This window comes from Cavia porcellus, unplaced genomic scaffold (assembly GCF_034190915.1).
Source record: "Cavia porcellus strain 051 isolate PalLab524CR breed Dunkin Hartley unplaced genomic scaffold, mCavPor4.1 scaffold_8, whole genome shotgun sequence".
Classification (NCBI taxonomy): Eukaryota; Metazoa; Chordata; class Mammalia; order Rodentia; family Caviidae; genus Cavia; species Cavia porcellus.
The window spans coordinates 43,794,493-43,808,100 of record NW_026947491.1 but is presented as its reverse complement, the minus strand read 5'-3'; the positions used below and the strand labels follow the sequence as shown (position 1 = coordinate 43,808,100).

Here is a 13,608-nt window from a genome sequence, read left to right as displayed (position 1 = left end):
GCCAGGTGGTGTTGGAGGCTTTGGCAGTGTAGGGAGGAGGATGCAGGTTGAGGACACACACATCCTAAAGAACAGGAGCTGGGGATATCAGGGAGCCTTGGCTTCTGACCAGACCAGGACCAGAAGGAGAGTCTTGGTAGAACACAGGATGAAGGGGACTGGTACCCTAGGGCAGGCTGGTCTTAGGCATGCTCTTGGGTACCCAGACCATAGCCACCTGCCTCCCGTTGCTCAATACATTAGCTCACACTTAGACTTCTCTTCCTTTTTGGAAGAGTCTAGTGATTGGCTATTTGTCCCTCTTGCCTGTCAGGTTCTCACTGTCCTAAGCAAGGAAGATACAGTTGTTAGCAAAGTAGACAGAGTTCCCTCTGGAGAAAGAGGCCAAACACAGGCATCCTGTAGGACAGGTGGAAAGGGGCTTACACTTGGGCCACTTCTTCTGAGAAGGCTTCCTAGGAGTCGGTTTTAAGCAGAATTACAAAGGAGGTTCAAAACAACACAAGGCAAAATCAGAGGGGAAAAGGTTATCAGTTAATAAGTTTTGAGATTTTAATAGGGGTAGACCTAGCACATGTAAGACTGGGCTGAATCCTCAGAACCACAAAACTAAAATCAATAAAAATAAAGAAGGTAAAGACACAGATTATCAGGAAGGATGAGTGTCTAAGCACCCATGGTCCTGTATTATAAAGGTCACAGTGCAAGTCCTAGAGGTCACAAAAGAGTGAAGGAGAAAAAGAGACAACAGACTTATCAGTCTCAATGTAGCCCACTAATATCTGTGAACTGGTGAGAAACCACTGTCCTTGTGGGAATATTAAGAGGAGAAGAGAAAGAGTAAGAAATTATTCCCAGGGGAGAGACAGTGACTGTGAGAAACAGGAATGAAAGCAATGAGATGACAGTGCCTAGAAATGAGCGTCACAGAAGGGGGTGTGGGAAGCAAAGGGGTGACCAAAAGAGAGGCAGCCTGTGATGACTTGGCCCGGGGGTGGTTCCATGTTATCCCATGGGCAATCTGTGGAGCAGCTCCTGTGCCCGACCCTCACCACAGGGACATCTGCAGAGACCTCTGCCGGGGCTCACTCAGTAGAGTCAAGAAGCAAACAAGCATCCCTTCTTCTGGGAGACACATTATCATGTCATGAAGAATGCACAACAAAGATGTTTACTCTTTCTGTTCAAAAAGACAAATATACACCACCCTGGTTGGGACCTGGGTGCTCCAACAACCAGGTGAGAGAACTCTTTTGCTCTTCTTGGCCTGTGTCAACAAACGCTGTGATTCATAGGTGCCCTATGCAAGCTGAGACTTTCAGGCAACCGCCTTCTAGCTAAAAGAGAGGCCCAGCTCCTGGCTGGAACTCTGGGGAAAACACTGTTCAGGGTATAGGGTGCTGTGACTCTGAGTACCACATCACCAATCCAAGCAGGTAAGAGGGTCTGCCAGCTCCTCCGATTGGTAGATACCTGCTAGACAACTGTGTGGTAGAACGATGGCCCTGGCTCTACTTCTCACCAGGAAGACTATTTGATCAGTCTACTGAATTAATCAGTCTGGATCGCCTTTCTTCACTCACATAATTGTGTGAATACATATAATTTCTTCCCTCTATCTCCCACCCTTCAAAACCACAGCAAAATGCAAGCGTTCACAAAAGCAAACAAAACCAAGTTAACTGCTGCCTGACTGCCGTCACAGTAGAAGAGATGCAGACAAAGAGAAAGCTGCTGTAGGCTTCCTGTCAGTCTGTGCTGAATACAAGCTACAGTCAGAAAGATGAATGATGCCAGGAGCAAGGGATAAAAAATCCTCTAATTGGATACAAACCTAAGAGTTCATTTGGTAAGGGAGGGACGATCTGAAAAGCCCAGTCATATGGAGGAGGGAATAGGCTGGGAAACTTCAAGATAGCTTAGAAGTGAGCTTTGATGCCTATCATCTTGTTCCAAAGTTGTTTAGCAACTTCACCAAAGGACTATGAATTTATTACCAAAGAAACAGAACATGCATTCTGTTTCTTTGAAGTTCCCACAGGATGGTCACAAAGCTGACCCTCCATTAATCCTCAATTGAATGGGTCAGGAGGAGCAAAGACTCAGGGATTCCATGGTTAGGTATTGTAGTAATTTTCACACATGTGTACTCACCACAAACCCCACTTTACATGCACACAAGTCAAAGTTGTATAATAGAAACACAGTCCTACACCTGGTAACTTCTGGGGCTGGGATTCAAACCCAAGTCTTTCTATTTTCCTACCTTTTGTCCACAGAAGACTGAGGTTGGCTGCCCTTGAGGCTGGCAGGGTATACCGTACCTATATGCATACACATTCATGCTCCAAAAACTCACATGTGACCTGCATAACACATAGGGAAGCTTCAGATCCAAAGAAAGAGGACATTAAGGGGATGCTGAGGAAGAGGAGTGCCCAACTTAGCAGGATTTTCACGATTAGGTGGGCCAGTCTGATGGGTGGGAGAGCAGGCAGTAGCTGCTGAGAACTCCCCAGGCTTTGGAAGCACACCACAGAACAGGCAACAGTGAATTTCACTGGCTTGTATTGACACAGGATGTTTGGACAGGAGGGAGTTGGTCCCAGGCCTAAGAAAGCGGTTCAGAAATGAGGCAGTGTTGTTTGAGTCCATTAGGAGATGCGTGATTAGGACATGACAAAGAGCAATTAACATGCTTCTCACTGGTCTTCTGATCAAGTTGTAACTGGAAAGGAGTTTCCACATGGGGGAGGGAGACAGGGAACCAACCAGTGGCTTTTTTTGGCAATTCCCTGGGGCTGCTGAGTGTGAGCTCAGGGCTGGTGGATGCCCGGGGGATGTCATCAGCGAGGCCCCTTCATTGCCATGTCCCGCCCCTTTTGGAGCCCCATAAAGCCCAAGGGCCCCACAGCTGCCTGCCTTCTCCAACCTTTTACACCTACCTCAGGAGATCCCTGCCAGCCTCCCTCGTGTACCATGTCTCGGCAATCCACCATCACCTTCCACTCGGGCAGCCGCAAGAGCTTCAGCACCGCCTCAGCCACCATGCCTGCAGGAGCAGGGCACTCTCGCTTCAGTTCCATCTCTGTGGCCCGCTCCACAGGGGGCAGTGGGGGACTGGGCAGGATCAGTAGTGCTGGGACCAACTTTGGAAGCCGAAGTCTCTACAACCTGGGGGGGACCAAGCGGGTCTCCATTGGCGGGTGTGGCAGCAGCTTCCGAAGTGGTTTTGGTGGTAGGGCTAGTACTGGATTTGGGATCAGCAATGGATGTGGCTATGGTGGTGGCATTGGAGGAAGCTTTGGTGGCTCTGGCCTCCCAGTCTGCCCTTCTGGAGGCATCCAAGAGGTCACCATCAACCAGAGTCTCCTGACTCCCCTCAATCTTCAAATCGACCCCAGCATCCAGCGTGTGCGAAAAGAGGAGCGCGAGCAGATCAAGACCCTCAATAACAAGTTTGCCTCCTTCATCGACAAGGTGGGATAAGCACTTCATCTGTCCTGTTGTGTGGGGATGAATACACCCAGGGGAAGGCATAGTCCAGAGGGAAATGCAAGAGTCTCCAGGAGAGATGTAGCTGTTCTGCTAGCAGTGGTGGGTGAAGCATTGCCAAAGTCAGGATAGTTTAGCCCATAAGACCTTGGGGAGATGGCCCTCACCCTCTCTGGGAGCCAATGGGTTGGTTTGGAGTCAGCATCCAGAGGAGCGCAGGTTCTATGGAGCCAATTAGTCCTAACCGAGAGGTGGTACTGAGAAACTCAGCTTAGGCACCAAAGGCTCTGAGTTCCCTACACCCCTTCCATGGAAGCCCTAAGGGACTTTGGATGCTTTGTGGCTTCCTTATTGGAGGTGGAATTGTCAAAAATTGCCAGTTGTGCATTGGGTGGAAAAACCTTTTTCTTTGCTTTCTTGTTAACAGGAGTGTCTGGCTTCTTAAGATTCTTACTCAGGCCAGGGATGTTGCTCTGTGGTAGAGTGTTACCTTACATGCTTGAAGTAAAGGAATTCAATTTCCAGAAACACATACACAAAAAATCATTCTATCTGCTCCCCTCCAGGTGCGGTTCCTGGAGCAACAGAACAAGGTCCTGGAGACCAAGTGGAACCTCCTGCAGGAGCAGGGTTCCAGAACAGTGAGGCAGAGCCTGGAGCCCCTGTTTGAGGCCTATATCAATGACCTGCGACGGCAGCTGGATACCATCACCACAGAGAGGGGCAGGATGGAGGCTGAGCTGAAGAACATGCAGGAGGTAGTAGAAGATTTCAAAGTCAGGTGAGTAAGAAATGGGCATCTGGCCATGCACAGTTGTCCCCTGGCTCTTTTTCTGAATACCAGAGTTGTGCAGAGAAGCAACAACTAGCGTCAGCTGAGAGCTCTGGACCTTGCAGTCCTGATCCGACAAGGAAAAGACAGCATGTGTAGGGTAACAAAGGAATTTTCATTTATTAACAAGAAGCCCATTTTTATCTATGTATATGGGCACAGTGATACCAGCACATCTAACAATACTCAGCAGATCATTCACAGATACATATTATTTTGCTTTGGGCAATAGCATTCAATTTCACTGGATGTGAGCTCAGTGTTTGGGGTGGCTTCCATTTTGAAGATACCAGTAGCTCAAGGATTGAAAAGGTAGGAAGAAAGAAATGGAGGTTTAAACAAGGATATCTGACTTCTTCATGATGGCAAGTTTTGGCTTCACATCACTCAAGCTGCAGTACAGAAGGCTAGGAAGGGCTACCTAGCTAACACTTAACTGGCGTAGCTTGGGATTTCAAGTTTGAAGTATACCTCCTTACAAAAAGCACATTGGCCACTCAGAGGGCCAGTGAAAATATGTCAGTGTCTACCTGAATCAGTGACCTGAACAAGTACAGCTTCCTCCACTATGTCAGCAGATGCTTGAGGCACCAACTTTTTGAACAATTAGAATTAATTATGCATCTCTAAAGAGATGTAATTGCCTAAGACATACTTCTGTTCCCATCAGTTCTATGCTCACCTTCTAGGTCTATAAATGTTTTTTTTTAAAGCTATCAGAAGAAATTATCCCCCTTTTATAGAGGAAGAAATAAAGATTAAGTGAATCACCTAGAGTCACACACAGGTCAGCAGAAGAACTGGAAAGGCTTTGATGTCTCTGAACTCTTGCTACACCAGCCTGCAAGAATTATGTGGAAGACTTGCTCAATAGCACACCCCTTCTCTTGCCCCTGTCCTTACAGGTATGAAGATGAAATTAACAAGCGCACAGCTGCTGAGAATGAATTTGTGGCCCTGAAAAAGGTGAGTGGAAATGTCTCTCAAAGGAAACTATACTGAAACTTGGAGTAAGGGTAGGCCAACAATTGGGCCACTCAAAACAAAAGTGTCACATCAACCTTAAGATTATTTGTAAATCTTCCCCACTCTGCAGTGATCCTGCTCAGGTTTGTGTCACCCCAGGTAACTCAGGTCTTCAGTCCCAGTCCCCCACCCTCATTACCAGAGCTCCTGAGTTTTCTAAGCCCAAGATAGAAGGGCCAAGTGGGATTCTGTCCAGCTTCTTTTGGGATGGCTGTTTGGGGCTGTAGTCTCAGGGGAATTTCCTGTGTTATTCCAGGATGTGGATGGTGCCTACATGAACAAAGTGGACTTGGAGGCCAAGGTCGATGCTCTGACTGACCAGATCAACTTCCACCGGATGATCTTTGAGGCAGTAAGTGTCTGAAAGATTTTGTTTGTTTTCCTTGGAGCCTAGGGAAAAAAAGATACTATAGAGTGCCTTTCATGGGGTGCCTCTACCCAGAATCTTGACCTCCATCCGCCAAGCTTGACTTGGAGGATAGCCCCATGTCTGTGACCTATCCCCACTCCTGTGGCAGGACAACACCAGCAAGGAAGGACTGTTGATTCTCAAATTCTGGGTCACACTGGGTAACATTCCCAAGGAACGTAGAACCATCTGTCCCCTCCAGAAATTTTCAAAAGGGTAGCTGACCCTCAGCTTATTGACTGGGGGCTTTCTGTGTTCTGAAGTGCCTCAATGTGGCAGACACTTAGATCTGTGGAAATGGAGAAGGAGGAAGGGACGAAGTCATGCTATGTAATGGACAGCAGGGTCCTGAACATCACCTAATCCTAAAGACATCTTTTATGCTGGCATATGAAAAAAATATGTTGTATTCAAGACTAAGTAATTTGGATCTGGAGGACACTTACCCACCATCACTCTCGGGGAATGCACACAGATGGGAGATTAAAGAGGTGATGCCAGAGAAACTGTGCCAGCACTCTGACCATTCCCTCAAAGGCTGTGAGTGCCTGGGGGACAGTTGGAATAATCCACCAGGGATACAAAGAAAGAGATTCCTCCTTGTCTAGACTGTTAGTCACCACAGGAATTCAGGATCTCTTCTTCCATGCCTCGGTGACACTGAGTTGCTGCTTTGCAGGAGCTGTCCCAGATGCAGACCCAGGTCAGTGACACATCTGTGGTTCTGTCCATGGACAACAACCGAAACCTGGACCTGGACAGCATCATTGCCGAAGTCAAGGCCCAGTATGAGGACATTGCCAACCGCAGCCGGGCTGAGGCCGAGTCATGGTACCAGACCAAGGTAAACATAGGCATTTCCATGATGGGTTGTAGGGTCAGTGTTCTCTGCAGCACTACATCACCACCTCACTCAGGAGACATGAGAACATTTCCATTTCCTTCAACATGGCAGGAGCATCTCTGATGCTTGAAAACCTAGCTGGATATGCACATGGAAACCCAGCCAATATGCTAACATGTTGCAATGGCACTGCTGAGTGCTCACACGGAGTCCCCACATTGTTCATGATTTGAGTGGACTGGTATTGCAGAAATAGTCCTGAGGCACTTTCTAAAAGGTTTATTAATTCTATACAGATATGCTATCATCTGCCAAGTGTCTTTATAATGTTAGAGAATTAACTGCAAACAGAGAACCCAAGGGAGTCCATGAAATGAATGGGCAACCATGGAAGGAGAAAATACAGCATTAATAAACAGCTTCCCAGAAGAAGTGAGTCTTTTGTCTAGTAGGACAAAGCTTGTGAAAGAAGAGAAATGTTTATGGATAGCCAAGCAACTAAAAGGCAGGAATGTGTACTTTGTGGAGTAACAGAGTTTGAACCTGGAAGAGAGAGGTTGGGATGACCATAGAACTTCTGATCCTGGGGTTCTGATGGCCAGAATGAGCTTTGGCTTTAGTGGGATATTGTAGACTCAAAAGGTCAGCTCCCTGCCAAATACAGGGAGTTTGGTCACTTACAAGGACAGTTGCTCATCTATAAGCTAACCCTTGTCGCTTGCCCTACCCCTTCTGGGCCAGCAAAATGCAAAAAGGAAGTAGGATATCAGGTGTTAGGAGTCCACAGAGCTGTTTTGTGACATGGAACAAAGGTAGGAAGCACTTAATCCTAAGATGAAATGGTTGAAATGTGTACTGAATGATTCTTTGTGTGGTGGAGGCATCATGTTTTCCAATTCTGAGTATCTAGAACCAGAGGAAGCTAATTTGTCCAGTACTTTCAAGACTGGACAGAGCTTGGCTCAGGTAGGGTTCTCCTTTTGATGGGAAAAGTTAAGAATTCCACTGCACTCTGCCTAAGGAGACAGGGTATAGTCATTCTTCCAAATGTGTGTGTCCTAGACACATACCACTACGTTGATAGCCACTGAGACTAGAAACAGTCCCACAAAAATCCCATTTGTGCCACCTGCAACTTCTACACCATGCAATACCATTTCCTTGCCTCTTCTCCATATGGCTCAGCACCAGTATCTGAAGGGCTACTGAAACTCATGGGTACAGTTGGACACACACCCAAGACTTAGTATGTCACCTTCTCACTTTTAGAATTTTCCGTGTTCCCTCCTTCCCCAGGATCTTCCCACTGGCTACCCCTCCCTATTGGGACATTCTCCCCTTAAGAAAGCCACCTAGGCCCGTCCTCCCACCCCTCAGACCACAGCTCAAGCATCTCCATCTCTGGAGAGACTTCTTTTACCACCCTTTCGATTCTTGCAAGTTGGTCAGACTCTTATCTGACACTTTCAGGGGCTCTGGTTCTTTCCTAAGGAGCACTTAAATCTGTTTGGAATTATAAAGTGAATAATGTACTGATTTTATTTATTAATGTCTATCTCCCCCAGTAACCTGTAAGCCTTAGGGCAATGATGATGAACCTTTTAGAGCTTTTAGTGATAAACAGCCCACTGCTGCATGCAAGCCATAGTAACAGGGGCCTTACTGCGCCCTGTGGTATTCTTGGAGCCTACTGCCTCCCAAAAAGCAGATTTACATGAGAATTACCAGCTGATCTGACATGATGGCACATGCCTATAATCCTAGCAATCGGGAAGGCTGAAGCAGGAAGGTCACAAGTCTGGACACAGGCTGGCCAACTTATTGACTTAACACTCATGATTTGAGTGGACTGGTATTGCAGAAATAGTCCTGAGGCACTTTCTAAAAGGTTTATTAATTCTATACAGATATGCTATCATATTTATTTTAAAATAAATTTTTAGAAGCTTTGGGATTTTAGCTCAATGCAAAATCTTTGTGTTCAGCACCCAAAGCTGAAAAGAAAAAAGAAAGGAAGAGAGGGAAGGAGGGAGAGAGAGAGTCAGGAAAGGCAGGCAGGCATGTTGGCCACCTGAATTACTGAGCAATGGAATGAGTAAGTGGCCAGGGGATGAGTAGGCTACCTTTTGCATACTGAGTTGCCCCAAACCAAGCATTTAAGTAGGTGATTGAGTTTGCTCTGGTCCTATCAGTACGAGGAGCTGCAGGTCACGGCAGGCAGACATGGTGATGACCTCCGCAACACCAAACAAGAGATCTCTGAGGTGAACCGGATGATCCAGAGACTGAGAGCAGAGATCGACAGCGTCAAGAAGCAGGTAAAGCTTTAGCCAGGGCAAGAGCACCTCTGATGCTCACTTGTTCTGGGTCTTTCTGTCTTCAAGGACTTCTGCCCAAGCAGCACCCCACCTGTGGGTGCAGAGGCTGTAAGAGTCGTGGGTTCCTCTTTCCCTTCCAGTGCTCAAGCCTGCAAACAGCCATTGCTGATGCAGAACAGCGTGGAGAGCTGGCCCTGAAGGATGCACGGGCTAAGCTGGTGGATCTTGAGGAGGCCCTGCAGAAAGCCAAGCAGGACATGGCTCGGCTGCTGCGTGAGTACCAGGAGCTCATGAATGTCAAGCTAGCCCTGGATGTGGAGATCGCCACCTACCGCAAGCTGCTGGAGGGCGAGGAGTGCAGGTGAGGGGCAAATGCACCAACCCCATCCTCCATACAAGTTGAGCTGTCTTCAGCTGCCTGGTCATTCGACAGGCTCAGATTGCCTCAGCCTTCTCCTCTACTAAAAAGAGGACAAAGTGTAGGTAGAATGGAGCTATCACAAAGAACACAAGTACAATGTCCTTCTGAGATACAAAATCACTTGAGGCTCAAGTGATATTACTCGTGCATCTGTATTTGGCATGCTATAGAAATCTAAAATCTGAGCAGGTCTAAGTGATTGCGTCCTATCAAAGGAGACATTGGTTACACAGCAGATCTTAAAATGTGGTATAAGATGATCTGGACCAAGAATTAAAGTGCCCTAGTAGTTTGGTTTGCGTGTCTACCACTACCTTGCTACATAGGCTTGGGAACATCTGTCTCCAGCTCTAGATTTCATTAGAGAAGAAATGAAAGACTCAGATTATATGATCTCTGAATCTTGGTGGGAGCTTTGTGTTCTGCACATTACCATCTTTGCAACCAAAGGAAATTTAGTCATCTTCTCCGTGTCCTGGTGATTGCACTTATAAAGTAGGGATAATGATAGTTTTGATATCATAAATTATTAAAAGAGTTAAAATAAGAATATATGTGCAGGTCTTAGAATAATGCATTTTATGCAACAAGTACTCAATAAATGTGAGCTCTGAATCAGTATAGTGGCCAAAGGTGTGGGCTTTGGAGTCAGATTAACGTGGTTTCAAATCCAGCTTTGTGTTCATAGGCAAGTTAATTAGCCTCTCTGAGCTTTGATTTCCCCTCTGCAAAACTGGGATTATAATACCTACCAAATGCAGTTGCTGAGAGAACTAAGTGGCACAATGCAGGTAACAGGTACTTAATAATGTTAGCTCTTATAAAGTGCTAGGTATGTGTTTGTGATGAATGCCAATTGCTAAGACAATAATAGACTGATTGTTGCTGTTTTTAATTTTACTGCTCAAATTCCTCCCTGAGATTGTAATAATCTCTATGCTGGCCTGATACATGACAATAGTCCTTTGTTGGAGAGAAGTCTTGTTATGGGACAAGCCTTGTCTGTCCAATCATGGTCATTGTGTCATGAGTATTGCCTTAAGGTGTCCAAGTAGTTTAAACCAAAATGTGTTTCTGAGATTATAGGTTTTATTTCTTTGAGCCTCAAACTCTGTGTTATTCTACTCATTAGATTATTATTTTAATATTACTAATATTTATACAATTTCAACCTGTATAACACTTGAAATAAAATTAATAAAGGGTTATTAATGCATTCAAAATATCTGCAAAACTGTCATTGCAAATACCTACAAACTATTGGACACAGCATACATAATCTTTCTTCCTCTTCCTTCTGATCAGGCTGAGTGGAGAAGGAGTCTCTCCAGTTAATATCTGTGAGTATGGCATCATTCTTGTATCATTTGGGCAGCTGAAGGATGGGGAGGTGTGGGCTTAAAATATGGGAGGTCACGAAGCATGTGAGGAAATCGCACAGGCTGAGTTCATTTTGAGGAAGTTTGAGATTTTAAGTCTATTGAAAAACTTTGGTGTCACAATTCTTGCCTCTTTTTGAATGAGAATTCCAAGGTAAGTACAATGAGAGTTCTGTTATAATTGTTTTGTGTGGGTTTTAAAAAACCCCAGCCATATCTCTCACCTCCCAGGAGTTCATATTATTTGGCTAGAGTTGCAAGTCTAGCTCAGAAACCTTCAAAATAAACATTTGATGTCAGGACTTATGACTCAGTCTGCCTTGGGCCTGTGGAGAGAGACTTCACACTAGGCACATGACCAATGAAGAGGCCCCTCTTTCAGACGACTTGGAAAGAAGCCACTGCTTGGCTCAGCTGGGGAAGTTGCTAAGGGTTTTCAAGGCCCTTAGGGCAGCATGGACCACAGCAGTTGGTTATAGCTGCCCCCACACAGGAGAGGCATTACACTGTGCCAGTAAGAACAGAGTCCTGTCTCACAGATCTCAGTGCTGGCAAGGTGAAGGCAACAAAAATGACATTGGCAATTCATATCCTACAAATGAGTTTGTTTTTCTTGATGAAAGATTCATAAGCGCAATTGATTACACTAGTCAGTGATTCAGAAGGCAGAGCCCTCTGAATTACCCAGTGTCCCTGAATATCTCCTTCCCCCAAGTCCATATTTGGGCTTCCAGAGACTCTCAGAACTACTTCTGGGAACAGATGGCATCACCTTGAGCTCCCTTTTCTTCTGAATGTATCTGGAAGTTTGTGTTAGTTCCCTACAGTTGTTGCAAACAAGTGCCACAGACTGAGGGACGTTTACTGTGTCACAGCTCGAGAGACTAGGATCCCATAGTTGAGGGGTGACACTTAGCCTTTCTTGGCTTGTGGCTTCCTCACTCCAATCTCTGTCTCGGAGAACATAGGACCTTGTCCCTGTGCATACTTTCTTCACAGGAATGTCTTCTCTATTTTTGTGAGGATCAGTCATCCTGGATCCAGGCCCATTCTAAAACTTTTATCTTGATTGCATCTTCAAAGGTCCCATTTCCAAATAAGAACACACTCATATGTACTTGGAGTTAGGACTTCAACACAGCTTTTTTGGAGGATACGATCCAGTCTATTACAGTTCATTTTTTATTTCAGATTTCTTTCTGCAGATCCCAAAGTAGTATACTAGATAGTTTAAAAATAGATTTGTAGAAGAAAAGAGGGCAGAGCTGAATAATCAGTGGGTTTCTCTTTAGTATATTGTGACTATTTCAGCTCCTCTCTGGGATGCTGTGTGTCACAGCTGGGAGATGCGAAGAGAAGAGCATGTGTGGCCCTGTATCAGCTTACAGAAGGAAGAAAGGTTCAAGATCCAGGGATGGAGAGGGGCATAGGTCAGAGAGTACAGTGAGGGAGATTGTAAAGCCATCAAAGGGAAACAGTTTCTTGGAGGAGAGAAGTCTCTAGGAGCTTCTGAAAGGAGAAAAGAGGAGCTGAGTAGCAAAGAAAATGCAGAAAATCATTCAAGCCTTGGAAAATGTCCACTCTAGTGTGTGACAGGCAACCAGGGCAGGTGGGAACTACAATGAGATAAAAAGCTGCCTGCCAAGACCACTCTGTTACCATACCAAGGACTTTGGGGTACATGCCTTGATAGCCCTAGGAGTCTTCTCCCTTGCCTGTGATTCTGATTATGTCTTCTCTCCTGCAGCTGTGGTCACCTCTACCGTTTCCAGTGGCTATGGCAGTGGAGGTGGCATTGCAGGTGGAAGCCTGGGTCTTGGTGGAGGCAGCAGCTACTCCTTCACCACCAGCGGGGGGCACAGCCTGAACACGGGCCTGGGAAGCTCTGGATTCACTACCAGTAGCAGCCGGGGCCCAGCGGGCAGTGGTTCTAGCATCAAGTTCATCTCCACCACGTCCTCCAGCAGGAAAAACTACAAGCACTAAATGCAGCCACAGACCGCTGCCTGGATGCCTGAATGCAAGTGGATGCCTGTTTGCACTCCCACTAGGATACCTGAGTCCTTCTCCTGGTCTCCCTTCCACCACTTCACCTGTGCTGCTGGGAAGCCTGGCATCCTGGAGAAATCCACTCCCCAGCCTACGGCAGCCCTTGCCCTTCCTGCAGTCCCCAGGCCACTCCTGATACCTCTTTGTGCTAAATATACAAACCCACAGCTTATTCTCTCTGGCTCAGCTGCTCCTATGACACCTGGGCAGGCTGCTAAAGACCCCTCACCACCACCTCTAGATGCAGCAATGGGGAGCCTGTGTGTCTAATGCCATCTCAATGCCAGGCTGTCCCTGCCTGCCTCAGGGTGCTTATAAGCTGCTGGAAGAATGAGTTCACCTCTGTTCCCTCCCAGAATGTGTATTAAATGCATGTGTAATATGTTTGGCATCTGGTGTTCTGTTTGTGATGGTAACAGGCTCAGAACAATTCTCCTCCTCCCCAAGGCTGTACAAACATGGGGATCCCCACATTCAGTGCTCAAAGCACCTCACCTTGGAATAAGTCCACCTAAGTGATAGAAGTTATGGAGGAGGGTGGGTAGATGGGAGAGCCAGGGGCTGCAAAAGTCAGGAGACTGCCAGACTTTCTGCCCCAGTTTTACCCACTTTTTATTTCTCTCTGGGATACCTCATTTGAGAAGCCAAAGGCCCTGGGCAGAAGCCTTGTCCAACCTTCCGCTCAATACATCACGCAGGGTGGTGCCTTCCCCTCTCAAAACCAGACTGTGTTCCTGGGACACTGCTGATGTAGGGTGGGCTGCTCTGGCCTCTGCCGGCAAAGGGCTGATTGTTCCCTGACAGCTTCAAACTTGCAGGCCTGTGCAGAGAAATA

At 46.5% G+C, this 13,608-nt stretch overlaps 1 protein-coding gene across 1 annotated transcript; it reads left to right on the top strand.

Moving 5' to 3' along the window:
* Window positions 1–2,913: 2,913 nt before the first annotated feature.
* Window positions 2,914–13,155, top strand: LOC100731225 (keratin, type II cytoskeletal 75). The gene is made up of 9 exons (XM_003476037.5): window positions 2,914–3,480; window positions 4,062–4,276; window positions 5,233–5,293; window positions 5,610–5,705; window positions 6,442–6,606; window positions 8,799–8,924; window positions 9,065–9,285; window positions 10,651–10,685; window positions 12,472–13,155. Exons 1-9 carry the CDS (start codon window positions 2,980–2,982, stop codon window positions 12,708–12,710), a joined length of 1,659 nt encoding a protein of 552 aa, XP_003476085.2. The 5' UTR covers window positions 2,914–2,979; the 3' UTR covers window positions 12,711–13,155.
* Window positions 13,156–13,608: the final 453 nt, after the last annotated feature.